Genomic DNA, 18,368 nt, shown 5'->3' on the forward strand with positions numbered 1-18,368 from the left:
TTGAAGTTCTGCACTTCACTGTAACTACACTGATGTCTCTGATTAGTCCCTCCTCCGGCGTGCAGGTGCGAGGGGGATAGTTTTGTGTACAAACTACAAAGGGTAGAGATCAAGGGAAAACAGGATCAAACAGCTTCTGTGTGTGTGTGTGTGTGTGTGTGTGTGTGTGTGTGTGTGTGTGTGTGTGTGTGTGTGTGTGTGTGTGTGTGTGTGTGTGTGTGTGTGTGTGTGTGTGTGTGTGTGTGTGTGTGTGTGTGTGTGTGTGTGTGTGTGTGTGTGTGTGTGTGTGTGTGTGTGTGTGTGTGTGTGTGTGTGTGTGTGTGTGTGTGTGTGTGTGTGTGTGTGTGTGTGTGGCATCCGGGTCTGATCCTAACCTCTTATGAAGGACATAAATGCGGGTAGGCATTTTTTCATAAGTGGAAAAAATTAAAAACAATTCCACATGTCCTTCACAATAAATAAAGCACCGGCCATTGAGTTTCAGGTTGTACAAAAATGTCCTTATATTTTTGAAAATGGAAATCGGGTCAATTTGACCCGAACACACATCTGATCAAAGTTAAGGTTCCGGATTATCAGTGGATTGTTTCTAAATCATCTCTGACATTAAAACCCTGTTTAACTCTGAACAGATTATTAAACCTGGAGTTATTTCAAACAGGAACTTTGTTTTCTAAAGTTACATCATGTTTTCTTTATTCAGTCTGGAGAGCTGCTGGTTGTCAGAGATCAGCTGTTCTGCTCTGATCTCAGCTCTGAAGTCCAACATCCATCTGAGAGATCTGGACCTGAGTCTCAACGCTCTGAAGGATTCAGGAGTGGAGCTGCTGAGAGATCTTCTGGAGAGTCCAGACTGCAGACTGGAGACCCTCAGGTCAGTTCACTGACTCTCTGTTACTGCTGGAGGTCTCACATGTTTCATTAGTTATTCAACTTATTCTTCTACATATATATAACATCCATACGTTTGTAAATGTTGTTTATTCACATTTGTATTTCTCTAAATGTAGTCTGCAGTCATAACAGTTGATTGTTTCCTAAAGAAACTATTATTCTTCCACTGTTAGTTGTTAAAGTAAATGTATGTTTTCTTTAGTAAATGGTCTGAATAAAGAAGGTCCTCTGAACTAATATTAGTTTTACATAAAGTTGACTTTGTGACATAGAAATGTTTATGTTCCCAATAGGGCTTCACGATTTGGTGAAAAAGTCATATTGAGATTATTGTGGACAATATTGTGATTTGTGATTGAATGAACAAAGTGTAAAATGTAGTTGGTCAGGGAAAGGAAAGAGCACAGACAAATGATCATTTTGAGATCTGTATTTCTCAAAGAATCGTAAATAAATACAACAACAACAACAATATCTGAGTAGTAGGCTACTGTTTGAAAATAACTTGGAATTTGACAAAATAAAATAAATACCAAAATATATCTTCTTAGAAAATAAAGGTTTTGTCTGCATACTTTCTGCACTACTATCCAGTAAATATAAGAACACATGCACATGTTCATTAAATAAGACATCTGGATGCCCAAACAAATGAACCTGAAAAGGATATTGCATTGTTTGTGTTACTTTCATTGCTATTGTATACATTTCTTAAGTGTAATGTAACTCAACTTCCTGTTTTATTTAGACATGCTTTTATTTTGAAGGCGACTTTGCCTATTAACAGGAAGCTACTGTTCCCAAAGAAAAACACTTGACGGAGATGAAAGGAGATAAAGTACAGACATTAACGGAGATATCTACATTTAAATACGGCGACATCAAAAGAAAGAGTTTACATTAAAGTATTAGCAAGAGGCACAAGGTTAGTGTTAACTGATATAAACATGTGTCCTGATTCGTTTATACTGTTTTATAACTTCACGGTTCACTTGTTTAATGGTTTGCTAAAGTGATGCTAATATGGATGAAGCTTAACTGTATTTGTTGTGTTGTGTGTTTGTGTAGCTCTTACGTTGATTTTTGGAGTTTTCAATAAATGAGAAATCATCAGTCAAGTGTACGACCATCTTTCGGAGGGATGTGCTACACTTGGTGTTCCGGTTTCCTGTTGTTAGCATTCCAGCTTCACAGTAGCATGCAGCTAGCACGTTCTTGTGTTTGTAGTTAAATGGAAAATAAAGTGTGGAGTTCCATATTAAACACACCGCCTCCGACTCCCATTCATCGGCTCTACACCACGCACATTTGATTATTTAATTAAATCACAGCCTGTTGCGGTTATGTAATCGCACAAGCTGATATCGCGATTTGATTAATCGTGCAGCCCTAGTTCCCAATCATTTAGATGTGTTTTCACAGATAATAAACAGAAGGCTGATATAAAGATGATCCTCAATAACAGAATGACGGTCACTGTTATTCAGGGAAAGATCATTGATTAGGACGCAGTAATGATGAGCTGCACATTTCAGACCTGAACATCTGACTGGATTATAAACTGATTTTTATCCTCATCATGTTTTCTTTATTCAGTCTGGAGAGCTGCAGTTTGTCAGAGATCAGCTGTTCTGCTCTGATCTCAGCTCTGAAGTCCAACATCCATCTGAGAGATCTGGACCTGAGTCTCAACGCTCTGAAGGATTCAGGAGTGGAGCTGCTGAGAGATCTTCTGGAGAGTCCAGACTGCAGACTGGAGACCCTCAGGTCAGTTCACTGACTCTCTGTTACTGCTGGAGGTCTTTCATGTTTCATTAGTTATTCAACTTATTCTTCTACATATATATATAACATCCATACGTTTGTAAATGTTGTTTGTTCACATTTGTATTTCTCTAGATGTAGTCTGCAGTCATAACAGTTGATTGTTTCCTAAAGAAACTATTATTCTTCCACTGTTAGTTGTTAAAGTAAATGTATGTTTTCTTTAGTAAATGGTCTGAATAAAGAAGGTCCTCTGAACTAATATTAGTTTTACATAAAGTTTACTTTGTGACATAGAAATGTTTATGTTCCCAATAGGGCTTCACGATTTGGTGAAAAAGTCATATTGAGATTATTGTGGACAATACTGAGATTTGTGATTGAATGAACAAAGTGTAATATGTACTTGGTCAGGGAAAGGAAAGAGCACAGACAAATGATCATTTTGAAATCTGTATATCTCAAAGAATCATAAACAAATACAACAACAACAATATCTGAGTAGTAGGCTACTGTTTGAAAATAACTTAGAAATTGACAAAATAAAATAAATACCAAAATATATCTTCTTATAAAATAAAGGTTTTCTCTGCATACTTTCTGCACTACTATCCAGTAAATATAAGAACACATGCACATGTTCATTAAATAAGACATCTGGATGCCCAAAGAAATGAGGCTGTAACAGAGAAAAGAGCAAGTAACAAAATGGGGCATATTTAGTAGGGGTGCACCGAATAGGAAACAGTTGGCCGAAAACCGAATGCCGAAAGACCGAAAATGATTAATAGAAATATATATATAATGTATACGTTTTTTACCAATGTTGTTCAGCTGCCTGATTATGGAAAAAGACATGATTATGGCAAAACGTAAGTTAAATAATAATCACTATTATGGGTCCATAAAACATTTATTCAGCACTTTTGAATGCATACAGTACATTCATTCCAAGTCAAGTGCATTTTCTTTTCTCTGTAGGATAACTAGAACAAAGTGCATTCAGAACAAAGCCACGGTGCTTTAAAACTGCATAAACATCTAGGCCAGTAGGCCTACAACAAAATAGTGTAAATAAAGACTGTAACAGCCAGGCCTTCAACAACAACAAATGCACCTACAGTATAAGTGCATGCATAGAAATGTGCAAACTGGATAAATCCACATGAATGTAACTATTTACAAATTAAATTACAATTCAATTTCAAGAATCTGCAAATAAGGTGGTCTGTCCTCATGAGCAATGTAAACAACATTGTATCATTTAGATACCGAAAGTACAATATATTGAACACTGTGCTGCTGTCATTTCCAGTGTTGGGCAAGTTACTTCCAAAATGTAATATATTACTTATTACTCTCTTTTGAAAGTAATAAGTTACATTACAATATTACTGTCTCTGAAATGTAATGAGTTACACTACTTTAGTTACTTTTTAGTTACTTTCACCAAAATAACCGCAAAAGAATAGCTAGGTATTTTAAATGCTAAAATGTAGTTTAGTGCAGCTCATTATGCATCCAGTGAAGGGCAATGGGGTATAGCATAACAACTGTGTAGGCCCTTAAGGCTACTAACAACTTGTATTACAGGGCTTAGTTGAATACTCGATTCTGATTGTAAATTCTTAACATGTGACACGTTGTTAATACAGCAGTACAGACCGCTGTCAAGGACTATAATGAAGGTTAACATATTGTAAATCAAGGCAAATATTATTTAAACCATGCTCATGGTTTGAAATGGCAAACATTGAAAGGAAAAAGTATTATTAAAACCATGTAGCCTACTACATCATCACCTTGGTCCCATCATATACGCTGGGAAGAGAATATTTACTGCTCTTGAAAACTGGTATCACATCATCATGTGAGGTTGACTTTGTGACCTGGAGAACATTTCAGCTGCAACATCAGCTCGTTGATAATAAGCTTGGGATATGAGATATTCTTGTAGCCATTCGTGGTGAAGGCATCTGTGCTATTGTATGCATTATTTTTGACCCAACATTTCTACAGGCATGTCAGAATATGGTACTATTTTCACATGAATATTCTAGCCATTGTCTATTTTTATACCACAAGCTGCAAAATGACCGCCTTACCCCACTGTACAGGCGGGTAGTTGTTTAGATATACCTGGCACCTGCGGGCCGCAGAGGGGCGGCGTAGTTTCGGGCGACGAAGACTGCTGCTCCGGGGCCGGCGAGTCAGGCGGGAGTAAGCTAGTGTCCACAACGGAGGGTAACGTGATGACCGCATCTGACCTGTTGCTACTGTCTGCAGTAGATGCAGTGTTGCTGGCGTTTAGTGATGGTTGCTTTAACCATTTTCGTATAAATGATTATCCACAGATCAGATGTGTGTCACTGCTGTGGAAGCACTTTGGAAATGATGCACGCGCAGCGGAGCAGGTCACGCGCACCTGACACAATTTGTTGTTATTATTTTTCGCTACGTTCTCTTTTTTGAATGGTTGCATAACGTTCAACTTCCCCGAAGATCTCAACGCGAAGCCTGAAGGGTAAACACCAGGTTTACTAATCTACCCGCACAATTTGTCCGGTGTCGCAATGTCTCGCTTCTTAAAAAACAAAACACCATTTAATTTCGGGTTAAAATGTGTTGTAACTGCGTTACTGAGCATTGTAACGGGTAATATATTACCCACATTTCATTAGTAATGCGTTACTTTTTGCTGTAACGAAGTAATGTAATATATTACTGTAACTCCGTTACTTTTGTAACGCGTTACACCCAACACTGGTCATTTCCCCCTAATGATAACCTGAGATGGTGAATTATAACTCACAATGAAAATGGTTCAGGAAAGTGGGTATAGAGTAGACATGTAGAACTAGATAAGCTTATGATAAGCCAGCCTTGTCTACTGATTAAGGAAAAGTGGGAGGTTCTTTTTAATGAACAGTAGCTTCTCTGCTTTATGAGCCATAAGTCTGTTCCTCTTCTCATCAAGCACATGAGAGGCAGCGCTGAACAGTCTCTCGCTGTCAGTGCTTGTGATTTGATCATAGTCCGCATATTTGTCCGGGTGTTTTGATTTCAAGTGGTGGAGTAATCCCGAAGTGGTGAAAGTCTTTGCAATTACACCCCCTCGAGAAATGTCAGCTGAACACGTTTTACAAATCGCAATCCGTGCCTCTCTCTCTGATATTTTTAAATATCTCCAAGCGCCAGACATGTTGGCTGTAAGCCAGCCGCGAGCATGGTCGCGCGCCGTGCTTGTTGCCGCGTTTTGATTACGTCATCACAACAACACGTTAGCTTACCAACGTAACCCTGTTCCCTGACATTCGGTGATATTTTTTCGGTGCTAAAACCCTTTCGGCCGAAAACCGAAAGGGCCTTTTTAACCATTTTCGGCCAATAATTTTCGGCGGCCGAATATTCGGTGCATCCCTAATATTTAATGTAACCTCTACAATTGGAACAACATTTTTGTTAAATAAAAGTGATACCCAAAGTAACGCCATATTACAGATGGAGCAATATTTTTAGCCACCAATGAACCTGAAAAGGATATTGCATTGTTTGTGTTACTTTCATTGCTATTGTATACATTTCTTAAGTGTAATTTAACTCAACTTCCTGTTTTATTTAGACATGCTTTTATTTTGAATGCGACTTTGCCTATTAACAGGAAGCTACTGTTCCCAAAGAAAAACACTTGACGGAGATGAACGGAGATAAAGTACAGACATTAACGGAGATATCTACATTTAAATACGGCGATATCAAAAGAAAGAGTTTACATTAAAGTATTAGCAAGAGGCACAAGGTTAGTGTTAACTGATATAAACATGTGTCCTGATTCGTTTATACTGTTTTATAACTTCACGGTTCACTTGTTTAATGGTTTGCTAAAGTGATGCTAATATAGATGAAGCTTAACTATAGTTGTTGTTTTGTGTCTTTGTGTAGCTCTTACGTTGATTTTTGGAGTTTTCAATAAATGAGAAATCATCAGTCAAGTGTACGACCATCTTTGGGAGGGATGTGCTACACTTGGTGTTCCGGTTTCCTGTTGTTAGCATTCCAGCTTCACAGTAGCATGCAGCTAGCACGTTCTTGTGTTTGTAGTTAAATGGAAAATAAAGTGTGGAGTTCCATATTAAACACACCGCCTCCGACTCCCATTCATCGGCTCTACACCACGCACATTTCATTATTTAATTAAATCGCAGCCTGTTGCGGTTATGTAATCGCACAAGCTGATATCGCGATTTCGATTAATCGTGCAGCCCTAGTTCCCAATCATTTAGATGTGTTTTCACAGATAATAAACAGAAGGCTGATATAAAGATGATCCTCAATAACAGAATGACGGTCACTGTTATTCAGGGAAAGATCATTGATTAGGACGCAGTAATGATGAGCTGCACATTTCAGACCTGAACATCTGACTGGATTATAAACTGATTTTTATCCTCATCATGTTTTCTTTATTCAGTCTGGAGAGATGCAGGTTGTCAGAGATCAGCTGTTCTGCTCTGGCCTCAGCTCTGAAGTCCAACATCCATCTGAGAGATCTGGACCTGAGTCAGAACGCTCTGCAGGATTCAGGAGTGGAGCTGCTGAGAGATCTTCTGGAGAGTCCAGACTGCAGACTGGAGACCCTCAGGTCAGTTCACTGACTCTCTGTTACTGCTGGAGGTCTCACATGTTTCATTAGTTATTCAACTTATTCTTCTACATATATATAACATCCATACGTTTGTAAATGTTGTTTTGTTCACATTTGTATTTCTCTAGATGTAGTCTGCAGTCATAACAGTTGATTGTTTCCTAAAGAAACTATTATTCTTCCACTGTTAGTTGTTAAAGTAAATGTATGTTTTCTTTAGTAAATGGTCTGAATAAAGAAGGTCCTCTGAACTAATATTAGTTTTACATAAAGTTGACTTTGTGACATAGAAATGTTTATGTTCCCAATAGGGCTTCACGATTTGGTGAAAAAGTCATATTGAGATTATTGTGGACAATATTGAGATTTGTGATTGAATCAGGTTCAGGTTATTTATTTGTACCCGTAGGTAGATTCTGTTTGCAGAGAAAAAGACACAAGGGTTCCATCCTGACACTAAAAACAAACACAAACAACACATCTCTAATAAAGGACAAGTAAAAGTACAAGTATACCCTGCTCAACCAAATCTCCAAATATTTGAAAAACATTTTAAGAAGGAAAACACTAGTACAAACATGGACATTCAAAATTCACAATTAAATAAATAAATAAAAATAGGCATCTGTGTGACGCTCCTATGATGTGTTAATTTGTGCAATAGCTGCTGGGATCAAACTGTTTGTATACCGCTTCGTTCTACTCCTTGGGACGAGTAACCTCCGGCCCGGAGGAAGAAGCTTGAATTCTGAGTGCAGAGGGTGGGAGTCATCGTCTAATGTGGAGCTGGATAACCGCTGTAACTGCCTGAGGTACAGGGGTCTCCAGGTTTAGCTGTGGCTCACCAATCAGTCTGCTGGACCACTTGATGATCTGACTCAGAGAGTCTCTGCTCTTTAAAGTCAGGTTACCATGACATTAGTGAAAAAGACAGAACTGACTCGATAAAAGCACGATAAAACATAATCATCCTGGTTTTGTCAATGTTAAAATAGGACAGTTTCCTCAGACAGTACAAACGCTGGTGCCCCCTTTTGCACACAGCTTCACAGTTTGGATCAGAGCTCCATTTTGAGTCAATAATTGTCCCGAGATATTTGTATGAATAGGCGCTTTCACACCGCAGTACTTTTCCCACAAAGGTTCATGAGAACTTAGTTCATCAGAACTCTTTAGTTCTGATGAACTAAGTACAGATCGCGTTCACACCTGAATAAGTCCCTGGGGAAGGATTAGGAAAATGAAGCCGCTGACGTTACTTCGTCTTCTTCTGCTTTGGGTTTACTGGCAGGCCGCAAACAACTTCACGGCGTATACTGCCACCCGGAGTCCCCGGACGGAAGTCCCCGGAGTTGGGGACTGGCTTCAGTAGAAGCTGCTGGGACTCCCAGCAGCTCCTACTGTGCTTCACTTCACTTCACTGTGCTCCATGAGTCAGTGGAGATGCTGTCAGTACTGATGAGCTGTGAGGGAGATGAAGGAGTTGTTAAACATCTGATCAAAGTGAAAGATCCAGATTATCAGTGGATTGTTTCTAAATCATCTCTGACATTAAAACCCTGTTTAACTCTGAACAGATTATTAAACCTGGAGTTATTTCAAACAGGAACTTTGTTTTCTAAAGTTACATCATGTTTTCTTTATTCAGACTGAGGAGCTGCAGGTTGTCAGAGATCAGCTGTTCTGCTCTGGCCTCAGCTCTGAAGTCCAACATCCATCTGAGAGATCTGGACCTGAGTGAGAACGCTCTGAAGGATTCAGGAGTGGAGCTGCTGAGAGATCTTCTGGAGAGTCCAGACTGCAGACTGAAGACTCTCAGGTCAGTTCACTGACTCTCTGTTACTGCTGGAGGTCTCTCATGTTTCATTAGTTATTCAACTTATTCTTCTACATATATATAACATCCATACGTTTGTAAATGTTGTTTTGTTCACATTTATATTTCTCTAAATGTAGTCTGCAGTCATAACAGTTGATTGTTTCCTAAAGAAACTATTATTCTTCCACTGTTAGTTGTTAAAGTAAATGTATGTTTTCTTTAGTAAATGGTCTGAATAAAGAAGGTCCTCTGAACTAATATTAGTTTTACATAAAGTTGACTTTGTGACATAGAAATGTTTATGTTCCCAATAGGGCTTCACGATTTGGTGAAAAAGTCATATTGAGATTATTGTGGACAATATTGTGATTTGTGATTGAATGAACAAAGTGTAATATGTGCTTGGTCAGGGAAAGGAAAGAGCACAGACAAATGATCATTTTGAAATCTCTATATCTCAAAGAATCATAAACAAATACAACAACAACAATATCTGAGTAGTAGGCTACTGTTTGAAAATAACTTAGAATTTGACAAAATAAAATAAATACCAAAATATATCTTCTTTGAAAATAAAGGTTTTCTCTGCATACTTTCTGCACTACTATCCAGTAAATATAAGAACACATGCACATGTTCATTAAATAAGACATCTGGATGCCCAAACAAATGAACCTGAAAAGGATATTGCATTGTTTTTGTTACTTTCATTGCTATTGTATACATTTCTTAAGTGTAATTTAACTCAACTTTCTGTTTTATTTAGTCATGCTTTTATTTTGAAGGCGACTTTGCCTATTAACAGGAAGCTACTGTTCCCAAAGAAAAACACTTGACGGAGATGAACGGAGATAAAGTACAGACATTAACGGAGATATCTACATTTAAATACGGCGATATCAAAAGAAAGAGTTTACATTAAAGTATTAGCAAGAGGCACAAGGTTAGTGTTAACTGATATAAACATGTGTCCTGATTCGTTTATACTGTTTTATAACTTCACGGTTCACTTGTTTAATGGTTTGCTAAAGTGATGCTAATATGGATGAAGCTTAACCGTAGTTGTTGTGTTGTGTCTTTGTGTAGCTCTTACGTTGATTTTTTGAGTTTTCAATAAATGAGAAATCATCAGTCAAGTGTACGACCATCTTTCGGAGGGATGTGCTACACTTGGTGTTCCGGTTTCCTGTTGTTAGCATTCCAGCTTCACAGTAGTATGCAGCTAGCACGTTCTTGTGTTTGTAGTTAAATGGAAAATAAAGTGGAGTTCCATATTAAACACACCGCCTCCGACTCCCATTCATCGGCTCTACACCACGCACATTTGATTATTTAATTAAATCACAGCCTGTTGCGGTTATGTAATCGCACAAGCTGATATCGCGATTTGATTAATCGTGCAGCCCTAGTTCCCAATCATTTAGACGTGTTTTCACAGATAATAAACAGAAGGCTGATATAAAGATGATCCTCAATAACAGAATGACGGTCACTGTTATTCAGGGAAAGATCATTGATTAGGACGCAGTAATGATGAGCTGCACATTTCAGACCTGAACATCTGACTGGATTATAAACTGATTTTTATCCTCATCATGTTTTCTTTATTCAGTCTGGAGAGATGCAGTTTGTCAGAGATCAGATGTTCTGCTCTGATCTCAGCTCTGAAGTCCAACATCCATTTGAGAGAGCTGGACCTGAGAGAGAACGATCTGCAGGATTCAGGAGTGGAGCTGCTGAGAGATCTTCTGGAGAGTCCAGACTGCAGACTGGAGACCCTCAGGTCAGTAAGGGGTCTCTGCTGGTTCAGCAGTATTGTATTAAACACAGGGAGGTGTTTCTCTCTCTGGGGAATCTCAACAGATCAGTGATGTTACCCACTGACTGCAGGCTCTCTCATTCTTCCATCAACTATAGAAGGCCAGCTGGAAATGCAAACATTTATATATATTATTATTTATTTGTAGACACTGTTATTTTGTTTTGTATATATTGATTGTTGTATTGTTTTATTTAGGTCTTAATGTGTGCACATGTAAACATGTGTCTTTGATTCTGTGTATATATATATAAATATTTGCACGCATATTTTTAAATACATTTGTTTTTATATTCTGGATTGTGGGAAACGGTATTTCGATCTCTCTGTCTGTGCACACAAACTGGAAGATTGACACTAAAGCTGACTTTGACTTGACATTTAGTAATCAACTCTCTCACAGACAAATGGGGTTTGACTGAAGAGTGGAAAGGTAGTCTGTTTTGATGGGATGTTTGTAGTTTCTAGACTAATGACTGGTTCCTTCCTGTAATGCAGCTGAGAGCAGTCAGTCGTAGTGTTTGCAGAGAAGATATGATGGGATGGAAAGCATGAGATCAGTCAGGACTCTGAAGCTGACTCAAAGAACAAACACTTATTTTCAGTGATTCAAATTAGTCGCTTTTCGGCGCCTCCCGCTTTTTTAACGCTGATTTGGGTGACTTGTGTAATTCGCGGAGAACCGAAGTTTTCGTTTTGGGGGGGGTGGGGTCCGTCCGTCCGCCCGTCCGTCCGCCCGTCAGTCCGACTAACGGACAACTTTTCACTTAAAAAAAGAAGAAGAAATCTAGACCGCAAAATAATTAAACAAGCGAGTGCCTGTTTTTCCTGGCCAAGGGCAGGTTCCTTGAACACAACACGAGCGTAACGTGTCTTCACGTGGTATATGTCTCGTCGGAAAGGAGTGTAGACTAGAGTGCCGACGGAGAGCACCGGAACGCCGCTCCAGCTCTTCAAATATTGCGGTACCCATAAGGAGCCGTACACACCGCAGTGTTTGCGAGGCTGTCTTTAGTTGTAAGCACAGTGGCGATCTGTTGGTATTAGCATCTGGTTAGCTAGCTATGCTAACGAATTTAAAGAGCTTTTCTACAACCAGGTGGAAGAGAGCTCTCTCCTGAGAGGCTCAAATAACCTCAGCTCAGTGAGGTTAAGGCACACCTTGATATGATCATTATAGTTATTAATGAGACATTAGAGTCTAAATGAAAAACAGGTATAAAATACTTTATGACAGTAACAAAAAAGTTGTTAAAAATAACATGAATAGAGTTTAAAAGGGGAGTGATTCGTAAAATATCCAAAAAGAAGAATCTGCTTACAGTTTTGTTTCATATGGGTGTTGAAAGATGTATCCATAGATCTCCTCATGTTGCTCTCAAAGTGCACCAGATTGATGCTTTTAACTTCAATATTTAAAAACAAATCTTCCTGGGGGAGCATGCCCCCGGACCCCCCTAGAGGAGGTAAAGTCCCCCCCACTTAAATCATGTTCACATGGATAGGATACTTAATACATTTGCACACATCTTGTGTCCAAATCTTTCTGCCACAACCATGCACGTGCGTGCGTGCGCGAGTCATGGTAAGATATCTGGATTAAGAGGTAGCTGTTTCTTTGCACAGCGTGAGAGAAAGGCCAAATGAATGGGCTGTGATTTTAGTTTGTTTTAAGCAGTTCAATAATTTGTACGGCCCTCGGAGGATGTTGTAAAAATGTAAAGGAAAAAGGTTCCCCACCCCTGCTGTGAATAATAAGAAAAGCCCTTGATGTATAACTGAACATCTCTGTCTCTATAGATCTGAGTATATTATAAAGAACAGTTCATTGAAGCATTACAGCGCAGGCCTTTGTCAGACGGTTTATTTCGCTGTTTCTTTCCTGCTTCGAATAGTTCTCTCTTTTTTCACCATATGTGTGTTTGCATCCCTGTATTTTAAACTGGATCTAAAACTGTTGGGTTGTGTTCATCCCTACAGGATCACAGGAGAGAATGAGACGATCAGAGCCAAGATCCAGAAGACCTGTGAGTACTGAATATCCTCCATTCATCCAGATATGAAACTCTTTCATGGAGCATGACCTCAGAGGAAAACAACACTCTTGTTTTTCTCTCTTCATCATTCTGGATGTTTCTCTTCATGTTTTATCATCATCATTATTCTCTCTCTCTCCTTCTCCTCTCAGGTGACAGGAAGTGAAGACACAGAAAGGTGAGAGGGGAAGTTTGTTTATTGAGGTTTCACCACGGAATAAATGGAGTTATTGGTTTTTCTGGGAAAAAATGTCCTGCATTCAAAATGTTCCTCAAGTGAAAGTAGAAAAGTATTCTCATCAAAATATAGTGAAAGTAGAAACAGTAAAAGTAGTCGTTGTGCAGATTGGTCCATTTCAGAATAATAGATATGATATGTTTTATAATGATTGATCATGAAAGTGTTCTCAAAGCTGCTAAAGGTGCAGCTAGTCTGAATGACTTTGTATACTGCAGGGTAGCTGGTGGATTTACTCCAGGTGGAACTAAAGTCTGATTTAACACTTGATTAGATTTCACATCATTCATCCACATCTGTGAAGTAGGGGTGTAACGGTTCACAGAAGTCACGGTTCGGTTCGTACCTCGGTTTGGGGGTCACGGTTCGGTACGGGTTCGGTTCAACAAGAAAAAGCAAAAAAAAGTCCCAAATGCATAATTCCAGGTTTGTTGTTATTTATTTTTGAACAGTAGTGCAAGTTTCAGTTTAAAAATAAGGAACTCTGACATTTTGAATAATTAACTTTATTAAACAGTTCAAAACAAACCACAAACAGTACCACACACACTCAGATGGCCATATTCTCTATAATGATGTCAAACAAAAAGGTATCAAGCTGTAAAACTCAAAAGAATGTCTTGAAAATCTTACATCATAAATAAGAAGAAAGTGTTTCAAGAGCGCAAAGTCGTTGAAAAACATATGCCAAAAGCTTCCGTTCTTTATTTTGGTCTTTCATGTCTATTGGTTTATTAAGAACAGCGGGGAGAAGCTGTTGAACTGCTGTTGTCTTTTGCCGGGCTCCGGTGATTGCCGAATCTGGCTGATGCCCTCTGATATGATTTAACATGTTTGGCGTGTTGCCATTAGCATACCGCACCGCTGTCTAACAACGCCGACACACCGTCCTCGTCCGATCCACCACTCGCACACTTCATGGTTATTGTAGTCCACAGGGAACCCGAAATGTTCCCACACAGCTGATTTAAAAGAAGCAGGTGGGTTCTAGCTCCTGTGTGTTATCTGAAATCACCATTCTAACTTTTCTTCTTCTTGTATTGTGTTCGTTTGGTTGTTGTGTTTCTTCTTGTTCTTCATTTGTTGTTTAAGGGCGACTGGCAAACAGCTTTTAGGCGCAATACCGCCCCCTGGAGTATAAATAGTGTAGTGGATACTGCCCTGAAGGACTTTTTCCCACTCGTAAAAAAAAAGGCGTATTGGTTGTGTGACTGCATGTACCGAACCGTGACAGTACGGGACGAATACGGATACCGTTACACCCCTACTGTGAAGTAACTAAAGGGATTAAAGACATGTAGTGGAGTCAAAGTACACCATGTACCTCTGAACTGGAGTGGAGTAGAAGTACACAGTAGCATAACATGGCAATACTCAAGTACATCAAAATGGTACTTAAGTACAGTGCTTGAGTAAATATACTTAGTTCCTCTCCTGATCTGTAAAGCTCTCCCAACATATGCAGGTTAGCATCCGGCAGCTTCTATGTGCTGGGGACCCGTACTCTACATTTCTATCATCAAACTTTGGGGTCCTCCACATCTCTGGGTTCCCAGCAGGACTCTCTGAGCTGCAGACACATTCTTTCTGTGACTTTGATCCAGATATTTGGAGCATAATAACTGAAGCTGTTTCTCCATGTTCAGGAACTCTGAGTCCTGCGGCAGGAAGCGGTCCTTCTCTCCAAGAACTCCTGGAGCCAGGCCTGCAAGCTGCTCCAGAACCAGAGTCCAACCGGTCGACCTCGTGAAGTTAAACTAAACTACACAATTATTAAAGATCATGTTTAAAGTTAAAAAAGGATGCTTTCAGACTGCAGGGTTTCCCACACATAGACTCTACTTGTATACAGGTATATTAACGGCCGACAAAGTATATTTCATATATATATATATTTTTTGTATCCGTCCGCAAGCACGACGCCATCTGCGATCGATGAACTAGTGGACAATGATCCCTCGCTCTACGCCTCCTGTACCTGTTCGCTCTGTGTTGGGAAAATACCGAATGTTCCTTCTGTATCAGAGTAGCTCATGATAACAGAGGCCCTACGTAGCTGTGTACGTAGCCGGATGTCTGACTACATGGATGACGCTCATGAGACACTGTGTTGAAGTTATGATAGCTATGTTCCTCAGATTGGCATGATGACACGGCCCCTAGAGAGATAGACATATGACTGTCATGTTTATTGCTTACGCAGGCCTTAGCTAATCTGAACTAATGTCAGCATACTGCTTTGAACCGGTATTCCTCCATCTTGTTGACTGTATCTCCCTCTCTTGTATATAAGCATATCAAGGACTCTACTCTGGGAACTATTTGTCCCACGCAGCCCTGTGTGTGATGACTACTTCCATTCTTGAGAGGATAATAAATACATGGATCCTGATATTGAAGCTCAAGCCGGTGACGAGTGATATTTGTAGAACACTCTGCTATCGCGTGAAGGGTCTGCTAACAAGCGACCAGCAGAAAGGGAGACCTTACGAGAAACAGAGAAGACGACGTAAACATCGTTTCTCTGACTACAGTCAAAGCAGATACTTTGTGGATTATAAAAATGAAACTATAAGAATTACTCAGAATGTTCTTTTACAAATATTTCAAATGTTTCTATCCGAGTGCTTTTCTCTTGAATTATCCATAAATCTTGGAGTTTGTTTCCTGTGTGTTTCATCATCTTAAAGGATATTTGATTTCATGTTTTTGTATTTGGGATTGTGGGAATCGATCTCTCTGTCTGTACACACAAACTGAAAGATTGACAATAAAGTTGATTTTGATGTAACTTTCAGATTAAAAATGTTTTTATTCTGTTTCTAGAACGCATAACAAGGGTTTGTCCTTTTAGAAATGGAAAGCAAAATGTATCCAAATGACACAATTGTTTGTACTGGTTATATGTACAAAGAGAAAAATAAAAGAAAGCACAAACAATAACGACTAAAGTGATCCCCTACATTCACTGCTAGTGAGCCTCATACACACAAATATTTAGCAGAAATATTGTTAAACTAATATATATGCATGTAATACATATGCATAAACATACATGCTACATACACTGCATACATACACACATACATATGCTGCACATAAGCTCTATCAATAACAGATCATTTTACAGAGTGTGGAGTACATTAAAAAAGGTCCCCAGGCTTCCTGAAATGTCCTGTTTCAGTATAGAAGTTCATATCTGATCTTTTCCAGTTTCATGCAGGACATTACATCCGTCAAGCAGCTAGCAGAGAGCAAAGGACAGAGATGGACGTTCTGCAGTTAAATGCATCTCCTTTCCTATGACCCCAAATAGAGCGGTGCAGTGATGACGTATTTTTGTAGGCCGACCCTGAAGGAAGCTGCTGGTTCCCTCGACAAAAAGCAACGGGATTTCTCCATAGGATTTAGGAATATTGTAAAAAATAAGATCTGTGGAAAACAAACCTGTTTGATAAATGCACGTTTTGTTCAGTCGGATAATCTCCACATGTCTACCCTACTTTTCAAATGTTCGAATCATAAATCTAATGGCCAGAAGCAAAATGCTAACGTTATGCTGTAAAGGAACTACAGCCGAGTCCAGCAGCACGACTTCAACGTCACGCCAACTTCAGATCCATATTCAAACACACAGATTCTAAATGGTACGAGTTGAAGCGTTTGTTTGAACAGTTTGCAGGAGGCAGGTACTGGCTTTCAAGCAGAACAGGGCAAACAAACTCAGAGGAGTGTTTACGTGTTCGGCGTGATGACGTACAACGTCCTCCACGACTTCTGTTCAATCAGGAGAGACGGCTTTGATGTAAGAACACATATTTATTGCAGAGATACACAAATGAATGTAATGGTGATTTTGGCGTTTAGGCCCCGTTGTGCAGGAAGTATCATTCGGGAGGGTAGAACCGATCCGATGAAACCCCCCCCGGGGTCTAGACCCTGGTGGTGGTGAATGGATAGTTGGGTCGGTCTGAAGAGGAGGGGCTTAGCTTGACCCTGGATTCAGAGGGACAGGAGGTGAAAAGGGGGGGAGGAGGGTTGCGTAGAGTCACCTGAAATGATAGCTGTCAGAGGAGGGAGCTGCAGACTTAAAAGGCTTAGCAGAGCGCTATGATAGGCTCTTGGGAATAGAGCGAAGTGATTGGTTAAGCTGGAGAGTGACGCCCCCGATCACTTATTGAGAGGAGAGAGAGTAGGTACATGGGAATAGTAAATGAAGAGTAAAGACTGTCTTCCTGGTTGAACTTACGCTGAGCTTCATTAGTCCTATTCAGCCACTTGGTAACAACCATCGTTTTTCAGACACGCCAACTCTTCAGAAATCACCAGTGGGGTCACTGCTGATGGATTTAATGTCGTAGAACAAAACGTGATCCGTCTCTTACATTTGTCTCAACCACAGACCTTATTTCCAGATATTTTCCAAAAACGAGTTCAAAAATCCCGTTGACTCTGAGACGAGGGAACAGGAAGTGGTGAAATGCTGACTCACTTCCTGGTTTGAGGACTCGTTCCTGCACCACTCTATAGGGCAGCCAGAGGATTTGGATCCAGTTCAGTGCTGAACACCTGGGATCAAGTTTGAAAGATCTCCGTCCAGTACATATGAATGAGAGAGGCTTTAGCATTTATTTATTTTTTAAATAAATAAGATTCATTGTGTTAATTGTTCAAAGGAGACAGGCTGCATGTTTGCTAATCTAATAGATCCAAGCTAAAGACATTAAAGTCTCATTTTATCCTCGGAAAGTTAACAAAAAAAGCTTCCCAAACTTTTATTCTGACAATCACAAATCTGGAGAATCTCCTGAGTGGTTTCACATCCACAGTTTGAACCAAAGTCTGCAGATATTTCAGCGTGATGTAGCCCAGATGACTTTTTCTTTTATAAAAGTGTTTTGGTTTTGACACGTGAAAAAGTAGAATATTGCTCCATATATTGTCTCCAGTACTGAGCAAGATCACTCTCTATTCCAGTAAGTCTTCACAGGCTCTGCAGCATTTTGAAGTGACGCTGCACAGATACAGCGACGAAGAGGAGGAGGAGGAAGAGGGGAGATGAGAGGAATCCTGCTACGAAGCTGGAATGGGAAAGACGACTTCAGCAGGGAGAGGAGATGAGGAAGAGGAGATGAGGAAGAGGGGAGGATTAG

General features: G+C 39.7%; 1 protein-coding gene across 1 annotated transcript in view; it reads left to right on the forward strand.

The window, feature by feature from the left end:
- Positions 1-18,368, forward strand: part of LOC307030933 (uncharacterized protein) — a 354,919-nt gene that overhangs the window by 116,093 nt on the left and 220,458 nt on the right. Inside the window, exons 15-19 of the mRNA XM_079667564.1 lie at positions 704-874; positions 2,491-2,661; positions 7,130-7,300; positions 8,952-9,122; positions 10,735-10,905. Coding sequence (XP_079523690.1) covers positions 704-874; positions 2,491-2,661; positions 7,130-7,300; positions 8,952-9,122; positions 10,735-10,905 — 855 coding nt within the window. The remainder of the gene's footprint in view (positions 1-703; positions 875-2,490; positions 2,662-7,129; positions 7,301-8,951; positions 9,123-10,734; positions 10,906-18,368) is intronic.

This window comes from Notothenia rossii (genome assembly GCF_949606895.1).
Source record: "Notothenia rossii genome assembly, chromosome: 3".
NCBI lineage: Eukaryota > Metazoa > Chordata > Actinopteri > Perciformes > Nototheniidae > Notothenia > Notothenia rossii.